Source organism: Archocentrus centrarchus, chromosome 24 (assembly GCF_007364275.1).
Source record: "Archocentrus centrarchus isolate MPI-CPG fArcCen1 chromosome 24, fArcCen1, whole genome shotgun sequence".
Classification (NCBI taxonomy): domain Eukaryota; kingdom Metazoa; phylum Chordata; class Actinopteri; order Cichliformes; family Cichlidae; genus Archocentrus; species Archocentrus centrarchus.
The window spans coordinates 18,731,848-18,748,119 of record NC_044369.1 but is presented as its reverse complement, the minus strand read 5'-3'; the positions used below and the strand labels follow the sequence as shown (position 1 = coordinate 18,748,119).

General features: G+C 41.7%; 2 protein-coding genes across 8 annotated transcripts in view; one reads left to right on the top strand and one right to left on the bottom strand.

Annotated features, from left to right (window-relative positions):
• The first annotated feature begins 664 nt into the window (after positions 1-664).
• fam228a (family with sequence similarity 228 member A) lies at positions 665-5,949 on the top strand. Of its 4 annotated transcripts, none has more exons than XM_030721427.1 (9): positions 665-905; positions 1,092-1,174; positions 3,290-3,451; positions 3,519-3,596; positions 3,775-3,966; positions 4,136-4,207; positions 4,302-4,365; positions 5,360-5,531; positions 5,639-5,949. In XM_030721427.1, exons 2-9 carry the CDS (start codon positions 1,094-1,096, stop codon positions 5,748-5,750), a joined length of 933 nt encoding a protein of 310 aa, XP_030577287.1. In that variant the 5' UTR covers positions 665-905; positions 1,092-1,093; the 3' UTR covers positions 5,751-5,949. The 4 variants fall into 4 exon arrangements, with proteins under 4 accessions (XP_030577287.1, XP_030577286.1, XP_030577289.1 ...); XM_030721426.1 differs by having other exon boundaries at positions 3,772-3,966; XM_030721429.1 differs by lacking the exon at positions 3,290-3,451.
• A 146-nt stretch (positions 5,950-6,095) lies between these two features.
• Positions 6,096-16,272, bottom strand: part of itsn2a (intersectin 2a) — a 40,989-nt gene continuing 30,812 nt past the window's right edge. For 3 of the 4 annotated variants that reach the window (XM_030721424.1, XM_030721422.1, XM_030721421.1), the window contains 13 exons: positions 15,737-15,833; positions 14,972-15,163; positions 10,947-11,068; positions 10,742-10,848; positions 10,211-10,394; positions 10,009-10,107; positions 9,711-9,878; positions 9,208-9,420; positions 8,915-9,036; positions 8,744-8,826; positions 6,798-6,881; positions 6,512-6,685; positions 6,182-6,333 (listed from right to left, as the gene is read on the bottom strand). In XM_030721424.1, the coding sequence (XP_030577284.1) occupies positions 6,182-6,333; positions 6,512-6,685; positions 6,798-6,881; positions 8,744-8,826; positions 8,915-9,036; positions 9,208-9,420; positions 9,711-9,878; positions 10,009-10,107; positions 10,211-10,394; positions 10,742-10,848; positions 10,947-11,068; positions 14,972-15,163; positions 15,737-15,833 (1,797 nt within the window). Of the gene's footprint in view, positions 6,334-6,511; positions 6,686-6,797; positions 6,882-8,743; positions 8,827-8,914; positions 9,037-9,207; positions 9,421-9,710; positions 9,879-10,008; positions 10,108-10,210; positions 10,395-10,741; positions 10,849-10,946; positions 11,069-14,971; positions 15,164-15,736; positions 15,834-16,272 lie in introns of all 4 variants that reach the window. The other variant, XM_030721423.1, reaches the window with a different exon arrangement.

The window sequence follows — 16,272 nt, the reverse complement described above, 5'->3', positions numbered from 1 at the left end:
GCCTCCCCACCCCCACTGGGATCATCGAGTAGTTTTTAACCTGATCGTTACAGGGGTCACACCCCACTTCCTAGTGTGGATAAACTCTCGGTCCGCAAACTCCGACTCCCATAGGCTGAGCACAGATGTGGGAGCAATCACTTTGCCACAAATTAGTTAATCAAATATGGAGCAGTGATGTAAAGAGTTTACATGCAGTGCTGTAATTCTGCACCCTGGGTAACTCAGAGTGTGATAGCTGACCAGCTGCCAGACTGTGATTCAAGAGATTCAAGATTCAAGAAGATTTTATTGTCATTATATATATAACATATATTTATAGAACTGTAATGTTGTATTTGTTGCAATTTTTTTGTCACCCTCTTGGCCAGATCTATCTTCTAAATAAATAATGTCCATGACAGTTTTTACCGCGATAAATAAAGACTATATAAAGTCACTTGGCCAAGAAGTGATTGCAGTTTGTTTCTGTCAGCAGTGTTGTTTCTCGGTCAAAATGACTTAATATCGTTCATGAATGATATGTTTGACGCATGTTTCACAGATTTTAGGTCAAAAAATCATTTACAGTAATTTAAATACAGCCAATCTTTTTTTTTTTTTTTTTTTTTTTGGCAAATACCGGAAATCAATTTTTGGCAGACGATCGCTTTTTGGCACAACACCGACGCGCTTGCGTGTCGGTGTCATGGCAACGGAAACCCTCTCCCAGACGGCGGTTCACCTGGAGGAGGTGTCTCCTTACTGGCTCTGTTAGCAAATGAAGCAAGTCTGAGGCCGGAGCAGAAGTTAGCATCCTCCACGCTTTCACTATGTGTGTGTTGCTCGTGACCTAAAATCAGGAGCGTTAAATTCAGCTGCTTTCTGCATCAACCTCTGACCCGACACTCCTCAAATCAACACAGGTAAGAAACAACCACACCGTTATGGCGGCAGGGACTTTTAACTACATTAAATTAACTCAATTAGCAGGTATGGAGTAGATGATGATGATTCAATTTTATGCAGCACTGTTGTTGCAGCGTATCCATGAAATATTAAAATCAGTATATCGCTCCTGACTCCAGACTGCTTGTTTTCTCGTGATGTAGAGATGAGCCTCATGAAGAAAAAGGGTCCCAGTGGTGTGATCACCGTTCACACACCTTTTCCTGCCAGCCTGTTACAATCAGAGGTAAAAGCCTGCTAATAAAGTTGTGAGTGGAGTAAACAGAAAGCTCTGATAGTCACGTGATACAAGATGGCTTTATATTGCACCCATAAAGGAGTCACACTGGGTGTTAGTTTTAAGCTTAAAACCACCCTGCTTCACAAACTGTTAAATTTACTGCAGTTAATTAAACTATTAATTAAGGAACAATAGCAGTTTAAGTGTTCTGCTCAGCAGTGGTGATTATGTTCTGTTTAAATTTGCCCTTTGAGCACATTTATTTTCCTTTCTAACATGCACACTCACTACCTCTGTACTGTTTGCACTTCACAGAGAGTGTGAGACTGTGAACCTTTACCAACTAATAATTTATCTCCAGTCTTTTACTGTCAGGGAGGCTGTTTCTTCTTCTTTTATTTGTTCTCCTGCTCTGGGTGTACAGTACGTGCACCCAGCCCAGCTCCAGTGGTTCGGCGAGGGGAACAGTGCTTAGCGTGACTGCACCTTTTCTTCCTTTTGTGTGTCATATCTGAACGTACAGTCTGAGTTTGTGTTAAGGTGAATGAAACGGTTTCAGTTCACTGACAGACATACAGCAGCCGCTGTTGCGCTCACTTAAACAGGGACTAAAGAAGTCACGGTGCTGGATCAGGTTAATGCAGAACCAAGAGTCCAGCACATCTACTGCACAAGAAGACTCAACAATAAGCACACATATCTGTGCACTGATATGCATTGCTGGCCACAGTGTGACAACATATATATTGTACTATATGTGTTAGTGTATCAGTGAGAAGCTGCTCATGTTTCCATGAAGTGACAGCATCTGTCGCCGCCAGTTGTGCTTTGCTCAGCTGCCCTCTGTACACGTACATGATCATCTCTGTCTGTGAACTTTGGCTGGGATTTGTTGAGTTTGCTGTCTTTAAGCATATTAATAGTTGGTACAATTTGCTGTAATAACACAAGATGTATATTACTGCCCAATAGTCTTGAGCCGTGGCACATTTCTTTATATTTTTGCTCGGAAAATGGGAAATGGAAGCAGTGGTTTATTGAAATGTGTAAATGTGCATAGAAATACAGCGTGTAAGGCAAAAACTGAGTTTGTACAACTCTACTGAGCTTGAAAGTCAGACCTCTCGTACACAGTTTTCTTGTAGTCTTCAGTATTAGTTATCTAGGCTTCTTGAAGGATATTCCAGAGCCCTTGAATAGTAAACCATTACTATTACTGCCTTTAATTCATTACTACCATTACTATTACCATTTGAGGGCTCTGGGGTGTTCCAGAGGTCTTCTTTGGATGTTGGCTGTCTTTTGTTCTGTTCCCTGCCAAGATGATCCCCATAATGTTGAGGTCTGGGCTCTGAGGAGGCTGATAGTGCCCCATTGTGTGTTTTTCTATCCAGGTATGCTTCTACTGCATTGGCAGGGTGTTTAGAGTCATTGTCATGCTGAAAAATGAAGCCATATCCGATCAGACACCTTCCAGATGATACTGCATGGTGAATGAAACTCTAACTGTACTTTTCTGTGTTTTTAATTGACACAGTTTCTGATCAGTAGACGGATCAGCTGAAGGGACAGATGCATCTACTTTTTATGTGCTCTTTAGGCCCGAGACAGCTTATTCTGTCCTCTAGTTTCCTCAAAACTTTTAACGATGTGCTGCGCACCATGCTGAGACATGATGACTTTTGACTAATAGCTTTTGGGAATTACCATGTTGATGCAAAACTATTTCTTTTATTCCTGCCAAACTGTGTTATCTTTGGCATTTTTCATAGATTCAGCAAAAGAAATGGGAACAAGTTATGTGTTTTTGTGGCAGGCTGCTAATAACAAAGTGCCTGAAGATACAATTTAAAATCGGTTCTTATCTAAGTTGTCTGTTATGTGTTGACACAACACTGGTTCATCCCTTGAGTTAGGTGCCTTTTTCATGCTTGAAGGATTCATAGGTCTGTGTTAAGTGGCACAGTACTGTAGGTAGCATTGTTTAATTTATTATTCATTCATTTATTATTCATATTGTAGTTTCAGGCAGGCTGTTTGAACTGCAGACAGTAACTACAGCATAGTTGCCATATAAGTGCAACATAAGTGCCCACAGCATACATTAAACTGGTGTTTCAGGAGTGCATTACAGATGTGAAGGACACCACGGAGAGCAGAAAGAGCACGTCACAGCAGCGTGAAAGGACAAGGAGCACCTGTACCTCTGTAACACCAGGGAAGAGGAACGAGTGGGCCACCAAACAGAACTTGCTCTCTTACACCTCCCTTAGAAAGCTGCAGGTACTGCACTCAGTTGACTCACCTTCACAGAACAGATGGAGACTTTCTTAATCTCTTTACTCTTTAGGCACAGCTGAAGGCTGAAAAACAGCAGGCAAAAGAAATACTCCAGCCATTACAGGACACAGAAAATGGTTTTATGAAGGTAAGGTATTGTGCTACTTTTGTAAAAGCTGGCAAGACTTTTTTTTTTTTCAATCTGTATGTCAATTTCCAATTAAACTGCCGTCCATATAATACAGTTATGCAGCCTCTTCGATATTTTATTCTTCATGGTGTTAAAATGCGTCCTATATTGATTGAAATGTGTCTTCATTGAGGAGTTGGAGTTTTTCCTGACTCAGCGTGATGTAGCGGAGCTCAGGAGGCGAGAGCTGCTCCACAAACACTGGACCGAACATGTATGGTTTCCCCTCCAGCAGAGAGTGGAGGAACATGTGTCCAGCTGTGGACCTGAGCACGCCAAGAGGCGCCAGAGCCTATACAATCAGTACCTCCATCTCTGCAACACCAAGGTGGTGCTGAAGCTTATATTTCACTCTGCTTGAACTAGCTTTGAAATGAAGTAAAAATAATCCCCTCGCTGCTGCTAGAGCTTTCGTGTTGGTGACGTTTTGCTTATTATTGCAAAAACGGATGAGATGCATATTTAACTCATCTAACCGCCACGTCTGTCATCTGCAGGGTGTTGTCTTTCTAGAAAGCTACGATCCACGGGAGTACGATCCTTTACTTCTCAACATCAAAATGCAACAGGTGAACAACAAGCTGATTTCTGTGACCTAAATATTTTCCCCAATACATTTCATAGCAGTATTACAGTATTTCACACGTTTGCTACTGCTTAAAGGACCCATTACACCATATAAATGAAAGACCAACAGGAAAGAGAAGCCACTCGCCTTTGGGATCAGGTATCTCCTTTTTTCTGCCTCTTTTATAGTACATAGGAAATATAAGACAAACTAATATACAAATGCTCAAATGCCCAGACACTTCATTAGGTACACTTTGCTAGTACCAGGTTGAACCCCCCTTTTACCTTCAGACCTGCCTTAATCCTTTGTGGCACAGATTCAACAAGGTGCTGGAAACATTCCTGAGATTTTGGTCCATATTGACACAACAGCATCACACAGTTGCTGCAGATTTGTCGATTGCACATCCATGATGTGAATCTCCTGTTCCACCACATCCCAAAGGTGCTCAGGTTGAACTTCAGTGGGTCATTTTGACTATGTCTAGATGCCTAAATGCACTGATTTATCCCATGATTGCCTGTTTAGGGAGTTGTGTTACGAGCAGTTGACCAGATGTACCTAATAAAGTGGCTGGGAAGTGTATGTACAAGTCATCCCTAAGTTTCAGGGGGTTTTTCTACTCTTGGGTTTGAATGATGCTGTAGAGAGCAGATATGCCTAATACTGACGCCTTAGGCACACACCTTTGGGTTTGAGTACAGAAGCTCCGCCCACCTGTGTTCAAACTTTCTGTTTAAGAGAGGCAGCCAATCAGACAAAACCAGCTTAAAGGGAGGGGAAGAGACCTAAAATGGCTCGTTTCAGACAAAGGAGGGAAAGAGTGGCTACATCAGGGCTCAGAATATAATAAATATTTTAACTGTGAATGGTGCAAAACTACTCTAGAATCCAAGAATAAAAATGTGGAGCTGAAAATGGGCATATGTGCCCTTTAAATTCTTTGCTAGATTAAGTAACTATTTAAGTACTTACATTTGAAACGTTGAATTCTCAGCTTGTGCCATGTACTGTATGTTTAACATTTTAGCGAAATGTTCAGTGGTCTAGAATTTTAGAAAGGTTTACATAGTGTTGCTTCTGCTCAGTGTAAAATACTTCACATCAGTCAAATGACATTATCAAATGACAAATTTTCCTTCTATCCTAGGACATAAACACGCACGGACAAAACCCGAGCATCTAACTACAAGTCATCGACTTTTTAGTGAGCCTGTGAAGTCTCAGGCCAACAAATGTCTACAGGCCCCATCTGAATATGCAGCCTCTGCATCTATTAATAGACCAGTGGTGGTCGAGACTGAGCGAACCAAGTCCAGCAGGTACTTGTGTACTGTATTTGTGCACTAAAGCACCACAGTATTCACATGTTATACCAATCACTTACAAATCACAGCAGCAAGCTAAGTGTTAAATGTTTCTCATCCAGGCCTAATACCATACCACTCCACATCAGTGTAACTGCCACATCAGATGGAAGGTGCCACCAGACCAGGTGCTGGTTCTCCAGATGTGGAGGTCTCCACCGGCCTGCAAGTTAACAGTGACTTTGGCCACTGCCTGCATCCAAACAAACCAAAACTACCTCACAAGAGACATCCTAGACATCACACTCGAAAGACACAACGCAACTGTATACACATTTTATTCATTTGACATGTTTTAATATTCTTTCATTAGCAGTGCTCTGAAAATGTACAAATCTCAACTGTGAAATGTATAAATCTGGTGAAATGCTGAGTCATGTTTGTTAGTTTCTATTTCCAAAAAGTGATTGAGAAAATATTGGCAATCATGTCCACATTTTGGCTCATTCGAGGTCAGTGAAAAGGACAGGGTGGCAGAACAGCAGGCACAGTAAAAATCCCCATTATTGCATAATGTGCAAGAGCATAAAAAGGCACTTTAACTGTTCTTCATTACTATAAAACTAAGCGGTGTGTGTCTAATGGAGTATTCAGATGTGTTTTCCTTATTTGGTTTGCTCATAAAGCTGTAGGTCTAGTTTGACGTGAACTTCTCCAGTAGGGACCTCGTGCAGAAGAAGGCGACGGGTTGCTGCTCCTTTGCTCTCCATCTCTTTCTTTATAGTTGCCACGGGAACCTCAGCGCGACCGAGAAAATCTAGAAAAGAAGAAGTCAGAAAAAAAAAAGGATAACAGATTTTCTTTAATAGGAGAAACAAAGGCATTAAGTGTTCCTTTCATTCTGTATAGGCTGGACAAATTGAACAAAAAGCCTAATAATTCACTGTTTTATGCATGTGCGCGCGTGTGTGTGTGTGTGCCCTTTATCCACTGACCATCTGGTGAGAACTGATCTTTCTCAGACACAGTGATACACAGGACGTCCTGGTAGAGGTCTTTGATGAAAAACTGGCAGTTAAAATTCCACTTTGGGCTCAGAGTGTCGCTGACTGGCCGGGATGTGTAGCACTGAGCCCCCATTGTCAGCTCACAGTAAGGATTACTCTTACCTTTAGAAAAAAATCAGATTTTTATTTATTTTTTTAACGAATGGGAATTAATTACGAATTATTAATTAGTATTCAATGAAAAGACAGTGTGATCTTGCCACGGGGGCCTCACCGTTGGGCTTACAGGCCTTGAGCTCCTGCGCTTCGATGACAGTTACCAGCAGCCGGCCAATTCCACTGGTCTTTAGAGAGCGTGCTAAAACAAACAGGACAAAAACACAACATGCTTTTATGCAGTCTGACAGCCACAGGTAGGAGTGACTTTCTGTGGTTGTGAAAATGTTACTCTCACAAACAGTTCTGGGTCTGCAGCGTGCCTTTCTGATACTATTTAAGAAAAACTAGAAGATACTGTGACATTTTCTGCAAATGAGGCTATTTGCTCCATATTTAGCAAATTGTACTCAGTTAGGTCAACCTGTGTTGATACGCTCTGCCGCTATGTACCCACTTACACACTACATACAAGTATCTATCGACAGTGAAGATATTGTGTTGATATGTGTCAATTTTAACAATTTCTTATGAATTTTGCATTAATTTTTTGATAGAAACTAAAATGGGATGTATTGATGTATCTTTACATGGTTTAAGTTGAGAGTGTAAGTGGATTTTGGTGGGCTTGGCCTGAACTTCAGTGACCACACCCTCTGACCCTACTTTGAGGACCATTTTTTTCATCTGCTGAGGGTTCCCATAATTCTTTTTGATGTTTTATAATACCCATTCAATATTGATTAAGTGGCAATAAAGGAAATCTGTGGGATCTGTAAGAAGACGTGAGATACTGACTTCCTTATAGGACCAAAATCAACGACTGGACTGAATCCAGGTGGCGCTGCTGCACATTAGCATGAAGGGCCCACAAATATTTTGCCAATTGCAAAGAATAACCCATATGGCCTATCATTTACAACTGTCAAAACCATGGGCTCTTCAGTCAGATTCAAGGCAATCTGGGAGCAAAGGTATTTTAGTGTTCAGGCCTCCCAAAAAGTGGGCGTCACCCACTCAGTACGGAAGGGGCTAATCTGAAAATGAGGCATAAAATTTTCATTTCCTGTCACCTAACACCATTATCATGTAATATGATCAGATTTGGAGATGGTGATTTCTCTAGTTGTGCTGATTTCATGCTGTTCTTATCTGGAGCTACTCGCAGTAGTCTGAGAAAACTTTTGAGAAAACAGAAATGGCTTTGGCCCTTCTTGTAGAGGGCGTCTAAGTTTTTAAAGAAGCCCAATTCATTGTCAGTGTGACCAGTGAGGTATTTTGTAGTCCTCTGCTGTTCCCACACAGACCCCATGGGTAGAAACAGAGTCTGGTTGTTGTAATTCTCCTTATGTCCACAATTAGTTCCTTTAGTCTTTGGACACGTTAGGCTGCATACGGTTCTGCTTGCATTACGTAACGAACACCTCTAACACATCCCACTGCTGCAGTCATCAGAAAACCTCTGAAGGTGACGGGTCTCTGTGCAGTAGCTCAAGTCAGTGGTGGAGAGAGTGAAGAGAAAGGGAGAGAGGACGGCCCTCTGCAGGGGCTCCAGTGCTGCAGACCACACTGTGGTCTCTGCTGTATATATACCCTTTGAAAATATTTACTGGGTGAAACTCAGTTAAGTCCATAAGTTTTTGGACAGTTTTTTTTTTATAATTTGGCCACCACAGATGATTTTTTAAATCAGACAATCAAGATGTGATTGAAGTGCAGAAAATCAGCTTTAATTTAAGGGCTTTAACAAAAATATTGCAATAGCTGTTTAGGAATTACAGCCATTTTGATATGCAGTCCTCCATTTTCAGATGCTCAAAAGTGAGTGGACAACTGATTGACAAGCAGATTTATGCAGGAGACTGCCCGTCAGCTATTTTATTGTTTAGCTCAAGCAGGAACTTGAAGGAAAATTACCAGGCTTACAGTGGAAAAGATGATACCAATACCAGCTTGCTCTGCAAAGAGATAATGTCAATACACTCAATAATAGCTTTTTTATATATATATATATATATATATATATATATATATATATATATATGAATGTGTAATTGTGTTTACCTTGGTAAGCCTTCTCTCTCTTTTTCTTCTCTGTCTCTATGAAATGTTCAGATGCTGCTTTGATTTTCTGGACCCACGCCGCCCTAATAGAAGCAGTAAACATTGTGTGGATGCCACACACACAAACACGAGACTGTAGTTACGCAGAGTCCAAGATTTTTGCACACGTACCTCTCGTTCAAGGTCTCGGTTTTGAGAGTGTAGACACGATCGATGTGCGAGACGTGGAACAGCGGCTCATCGCTGGACGGGTCGGGTGGCATTTTTACCAATACCTCATTCAGAAAGAGCGGCTGGTGGAGATGAATTGCATATCGGCAAATGCGGAGAGAATACAAACAGCCAGAGATGCAGCGTGTTTAATGACATTAAGGATGTTACAGAGGAGAAACTGCTAAACGAAAACATAAAAGGCCCAGAGTTCATCTACCCATTTACATCCCAGTGCTCTGAGAATAGCTTACTGTTTTGTACATCTTGAGCTGTATGTTAGTTTTGGGGCTGAATAACTTGTCTGATCCCGAGGAGGAGAAGGGTTTGGCACTGTGTGTGAGGAGGAGGAAATCACTGAAGAGGAAAGCCCACAGCTCTTTGCTGCTTTTGCTCTTGTACAGTCGACCGCTGTGGAGCAACTTGCGAGGCCCGAGGCAATTAGTCAGCGAGTTGAAGACCAAGTGCTGGGAGAAAAGTGGAGAGAAAGTAAGGCACGACTGAGGAAAGTTATTTCAAAATAAGCAAACTGTCAAGCACTGTAGTTAAAAATGAGTTTTTTGTTTTTTTTTTTTGGTGAGTGACCACATGTGAAGCTGCAATAAAGTTTCCTGGGTAACAGTTCAGGAGACTTTAACACCATTGCAGCAAACACGAATTGATTTTTAGAGGCCATTTCTAATGTAGCAGCAGTGACAACAGAACTACGCACATGTCCACTCATATGTGTCACGCTCATTCATATAGAGGTGTTTACCTCTATAGGCCCCTCGCACTGGATGTGGCTCTGTATCCATTCGAGCCTGTCTGAATTCTCCTTCTCCCGAACCCCCTCGTTGACCTGAGAACACAGCTCCTCTGCTCGCTCCAGTGCTTCTCGGAGAGGGCCGCAGTCTGCGTGGCCATCTGGGGTGTTCTCTAAGATCTTAACAGACAGAGCGTATGCAAAAAAATATTTAGACAGATGTGGAGTCACTCAGTGAATATTTAAAAAAAAAAAAAAGTGGAGGGTGGGGATTCATGTAATTAGATATAAATAGCATTTTTCTGCATACATTTTTGATGAGTAGAGGGTAACGTGTAATCCTCTGCATGGGCTTGAGGAGGAAGCTGGACAGTGGCATTCCTTTACAGCGGTAGTTAGTCGCAATCTTCTGCTCAAGAGGGGGCAGACAGAGACAGAGATATTTTTATTGCAACTCACAAAACCGAGTGTCTTCTATGCCTTCTACAATACCCATTATTCACAGCTCGTACTTTGAGAAAGTCTTTAAAGTCAGGCTGACTGTGGGTCTTGCTCTGCAGCAGGGCTGCGGCATTGAGTTGGCAGGAGCAGAAGCGAATGTACGGCTGCATGTGCGCGAGCTCCGAAGCCAGCAGGTCCCCTATCAGCTGCACCGGCATGTTGTCTCCTCCTGTCTTTTTACGGACACGCAGGGCCCTGGGGAAGGGAAGGGAAGGGAAGGGAAGGGGAAGGGGGTATGAAGACACTATTTCATAACCTCACCCAACATAAATAGATGGAATCTCTTGTGAGTTTTACAAGCTTTCAGAGTCTACGAGCTCAAAGAAATGAACCAAGTTGATGGATATCTCTACTTTCAAAGCAGTGCTGATACATGAAAAGTATATCTGTTTGACTGTGCATTTGCTTTAATCATTTTCATAGTGTGACATTCCATACTTTAGCTGACAGGGTGCAGATGTTTTTATTCTAGTGGAGCAGCGGGTTGAGTAGTTTAGATGTCAGTCAGAACGGTTCATAAAGCTGTTGCGTGTGGGACCTACTTGAGCAGTTTGGAGTTGCACATAATCAGTTCCGTCCAGTTAACAAAGATAACTGCCATCTCAGCTTCTGTTAGACGGCCTGACTCAGACATGGGTTTGTAGAAGACCTGAGCGCCAAAATCAGACACAAACAGGTGAAGACAGAAAGGGAAATTACAGGAAAGTATTAATAATTTCCAAATATACCTGTAAGGCCTGTCAGTACCTCTAGCACTAGCTCCAGATCCTCCATATAGGTCTCCTCAGTCTGGATGAGCTCATGAATGTAACCTTGCCTTTTCCTCTCCTGAGGGGTCATTTTGTCCAGCGTCATCAGGTCAGCACACCCTACGGGGGCACATCCATGCGCATGCAGACACACACGCAGACGTGCATGCACGAACATGCACCGGCATAGTGCACGGCAAACACAAGCACAGACACTTTCCTTTTAATCACTAATATGGTGTGTGAGAAAATACAGCAAGCGTTCAAAAACATGTTAAAATCTCTATTTATTATCATTTCTATGATGTTTTATTTACATTTAATGCACAGAGTGAGGCACATTGTAGTCGCAGTACATGAACATAAGTGATGCTAACGCTAACAACACTGCTACCAAGAACGCTAAGGTAAAGAAAGACAAAGCACCTTTCATGGTGGAGTGCTCACTCCGAATGATTGCATAGGTGTAAATGAATAAAGTAGCTAATGCTTGAGTGAAAGAGCAGTGGAAGACTCAGCTGATAGTTCAAGTCTTTGAGGTTCAATCTTGGCAAAAGTTGGATGTACAGTTGTGGCCAGAAATTTACATCCACTCATCACGGGCATGAATATCTTGGTAATTTTGGGCCTTAATGATTTCTTTGAACTGTTCTTTTTCTAGGGTGGAATGATTATACAGCGTGTGTCTTTAATGACTTTAAAAAACAAGAATTGGGTGCCCAAGTCTAATTTATTTTGGATTTTCTCCACACAGGGTCAAAATTAAATATACATACACTCACTTAAATCTTTTAATAAGTGGTGATGAAGGTTCTGCAATGTCTTTTAACTTGACAAGGCCAAGGCCTGTTAACTTCACGTCAGTGATCACGACTGACTACAACTGGTAATTTCCCGTTGCCAGGATTAAAAGGATTAGTTTGACAGCACTGAGTGGACTGTCCAATACTCAGAACAATGGGAAAGTCCAAGAAACTCAGTGAAGATCTAAGAAGGAGAATTTATAGATTTACACAAGTTGGAAAGGTCTCTCGGAGCCAAGATCATTCCAAGATCATCAGTTCGAACAACTGTACACAAGTACAAATTATTCTGATGTGTCACCACTTTCCCAATGTCTGGAAGAAGACCCAGACTGTCACCTTCAGATGAGAGGAACAACCCAGGAACCCCCAATGCTCAAGCCTGCCATGAACTGGAAACTGCTGGAACACGAGCATCACTGTCCACAGTGAAGAGTGTTACATCGCCATGGACTGAGAGGGTGCCGACAAAGAAAGAAGCCCCTGCTGGAAAATTGGCACCTTCAAGCTAAACTGAAATTTGCAGATGTCCACATGGACGAGCCAAATGCCTTCTAGAGAAGAGGTTTTATGGTCAGATGAGACAAAGATTGAGTTATTTGACCACAATGACAAGAGGTGAGACTTTCAAACCTAGGAACACCGTACCAGCTGTCAAGCATGGTGGTAGTAGCATCATGCTCTGGGGCTGTTTTGCTGCCAGTGGCACTGGTACATCACACAGTGGAAGGAATAATGAAGAAGGAGGACTCCTTCCAAAAGTGACATTTAACCAAATATTAGTGGGAGTGCATGTTTATATTTGAGCCTGTATATATATTTTGACCCTGTGTGGAAGAGGAAATCCAAAATAAATTTAAACTTGTCCATACGATTGTTGTTTTTAAAGTCATTAAAGATGTATGTCGTACAATCATTGCAGTCTGAAAAAAGAACAATTCAAAGAAATCATTAAAAGCCCAAAATTACCACGACATTCATGCCCATGATGAGTGGATGCAAACCTCTGACCACAGCTGCCAGCAGTGTGGTGGTGTTTCTCTCAGAATACTTTTGATATGCTAATGTCTGCATTTTTTTTTTTTTTTTTTTTTGCTGGTGATATCACAGTTCAGTACAGGATGAGTGTCGTCTTAAGTACTTGGAAGCGTTAATAAATGGCCGAGTGCATAAGAATAATAAAATCACAATCAGTTAGTTTCAGTTCAAGCAATGCGTTAGCAAGCAGCAATCAAGGTTACCAGTGATTTAAGCAACAGTGAGTCTTCACATTGGTCCATTTTTAGCAAGGTTTAATGTTGTTAGTGCAAGAATGAGTGACCCTGTTAAAGTACACTGCACCATACTAATTTATAGCTTTAATTTAGAAAACTAAACCGATGCCACTTACATATTATTTTCCATACTTTGTAATCAAACTCTTATTTCCCTTTTATCTGTAGCAAAACTACACTTTCCACACTTTTGTATCAGAGGGACAAAAGCTTTGAAAACTCATGTCTAGCTGCCTCTGCCTCGCTCCCTTGGTTAATTAAAGAAGCAAATGGAAATACGGGAGAGAAGAGAGCGAGGGTGGGGGTGGGGAGCTGCGGTGAAAAATAAATGGCTAATAGGAAAAGACAGAGGAGTAAATTTAAAGCTAATAAGGTAGGAGGCAAAATAAAAAATGGGGTTTTTGTAACAGAGAAGCACAGAACACCAGAGTCCTAAACGGGTGAGGTGGAAAGTGCGGAGGTGGGCCGTTCTTGCTGGCGGCCGGGCTTCCTGTTGCGACAGGGCAATTCGGGTTCGCTCAGACAGAAGGGGTGAGAAAGAAGAGGACGAGGAGGAAGAGGGGGAGGAAGAGAGAGGAAAGCCAGCGTTACTGTCCTACAGAAGAAAGGGGGGAAAAAAACAGATGAAGTGGAGGAGTGGAAAGGGGGGGGAAGGGGAAGGCAAGTGAGATGATGAAGAGATGGAGAGACAGCAGACGTTAATATAGGTTTAATATTAATGCTAGACTCTTACATGCAGGCGCATTAATAATGCATTTCTGGAAATGTAAATGTTATTGTTCAACATATCAGCTGGATATGGTGATTTCTCACACTTTACTTCTTAAATTAACCGCCGACCTCATATGCCGTGGGTGTGCGAGCGAGAACACGTTCAACCGGAATTAAAATCTCAGTGTTTTTTGTGTCTTTAGGTTTAAAAAGTTCATCCTAATTAAAGATCAAGTGTGTTAACGCTTGTTAACAGCTGCTGCTGTGAGGAGAAGATGCAGGCTATGAATACTAATTCAAACACACGGCTCTCATTAAGAAATTGGCCTTTTTTTTAAAATTTCACCCCAGCTACATATGAATGAGCAGTGAGCAGAATACACACGAGTAAAATTACCACCTTCTCACGCGCTCGGCTGCTGCTGTACCGCATTTCTCACAGAAAGCGAAGCTCCCCGTTTCCAGAAATGGGACCGAAATGATGAGAGGTGTGCCAGTTTTGAAATCAGATCAGAGATCGTTCTTTATTATTTTTGTTGCCTGAGTGATTTGTCAGGGATTTTGCATTTAAAAGAACAGTTTGACATTCAGGGAAACACTCTTGTTCACTTTGTGGCTGAGAGTTAAATTAGAAGATCAATACCACTCTCATATCGGTCCGCTTAATGTAAAAGCTGCAGCCGGAGCTTGGTTGGATTAAATTAATTTAACACACGATGAGAGACGTATCCATCATGGCAAAAAAAAAAAAAAAAAAAGTGCTTCACGCCCAGAATGTCAAACTCTCCTTTGAATGATTTTAAATTGTTGATGTTGTCTGGGATACTTAAAAGGCTCACTCTTTTTAGCTTGCAGTGAGTAAATTTAAAATGTATTTAACTTTGTTTCTGTTAATCAATTTCAGAAGCCTTACATTTTTACGGGAACGAGCCTTTTAAGTGTAATGGTTACATGTTCACCAATTTCCTCAATGATTGACTGAACCGACTACTTGATGCTTACCGTCAGTGTTTCCATGGTCTGACATGGATAAGGAATCTACTGTACCTGGAGTGAGCCAAGTCAACCAAAAGATTTTTTTCAGTCTTTTTTTTTTTCTTTTTCTATAGCTGATAAACACATTTCATCACTTTCCACGTTTGCTCACTGTTTTATTTTTTTCCCCAAAATAAAATTATTAACAGAAAAATGCTGCCCATCAGTGAGAAGACAAAAATAAAGAAAGTTTCACTCACATCGCTGGCTGGGGTCTGATTCTGTTGTCATCTTGACATAATTGGTAGGCAGCAAGCCTGTGACCCCACTGGCTTCTCCTTTCCACCAGTCAGTGTTGGTCTTGTCGAGGATGTTGATCAGCTGACCCTTGGAGAAGCTCAGCTCGTCCTGATTGGCAGCCGTGTACTCATACATTGCAATAACTTGGCATACTGAGGGAACAGAGTTGACATACAAAGTTTAATTTTTTTTAAAAAGTGTTTTTATTAGGACACAGCATCACCTGTCAGAAAAGAAGTCAAACTGGGCATGTCGACTAACTAAGCACACCTATGATTTAATAGCTTGTAGAACCACCTTTAGCAGCAATAACTTGAAGTACTCTCTCTCTGTGTAGCATTGTCAGACTCTCACATCATTGTGGAAGAATTTTGGCCCCTTTTTATTTACAGTGCTGCTTCAGATCATTGAGGTTTTCAGGCATTCATTCATGCACAGCTCTCTTAAGGTCCTGCCACAGCATTTCAGTCAGGTTGAGGCCTGGACTTTGGGCCATTACAGCATCGTGATACTAACGCTACTGACATGATTGTTCAAGTAATTTTGGCCTGTATTTCTCAGTGTGTGCATCTAAAATAATTGTGGATTTTACTTGACAATTTACTTCAGCAGAACTGCAACACAAATTTGAAAATGAGAGAATTAAAAAAAAAAAAAAGAACCTGACTAAAACGCTCAGTTACAGTAGGTCGAATGTTGTGTTTGGAGTGTGTGTCAGCATTCACCGGGCAGAGGGGAGGGGGAAGACTTGCTGCTGGAGGGACCCAGGAGCTTAACGTGAGAGGAATGAAACCAGCCTCTCTGCCGCTTTTTACCCCGAGCCTGGAGGGGGAAAGAGCCAGTGAGAGTCGATCAATCTTGTGCTGGATCACTTCTGAATTCTAAATCGAAAGATCATTGATGAATTGATTTTTGTCAGACAGAGCCTTGAACCTTGAGAACACTGACTCATGATGAGAATGTACATTCACTTCATAAATCAAACTAAAGCTCAGCTAAAGTCTCTGAAATGACCAAAGTATTGCTGTTCATGTCCTGTCCTACTTGACTAAGCTGCTGAGGGTAATGTACAGTTTGACAAAGCTGTGGAAATCCTCTGTTCTCAGACAATCTTACTCATATTGACTTTCTTGTCTGAACCCACTTGCAGCAAATGTGACTTCAACTGTCGTATTACCGAACACATTCAGAGCTTTGACCAAAGCTGCAGCCGCAGCACAAAAACAGGCAGAGAGAGACGACCTTTCACTGCTGTCGACGA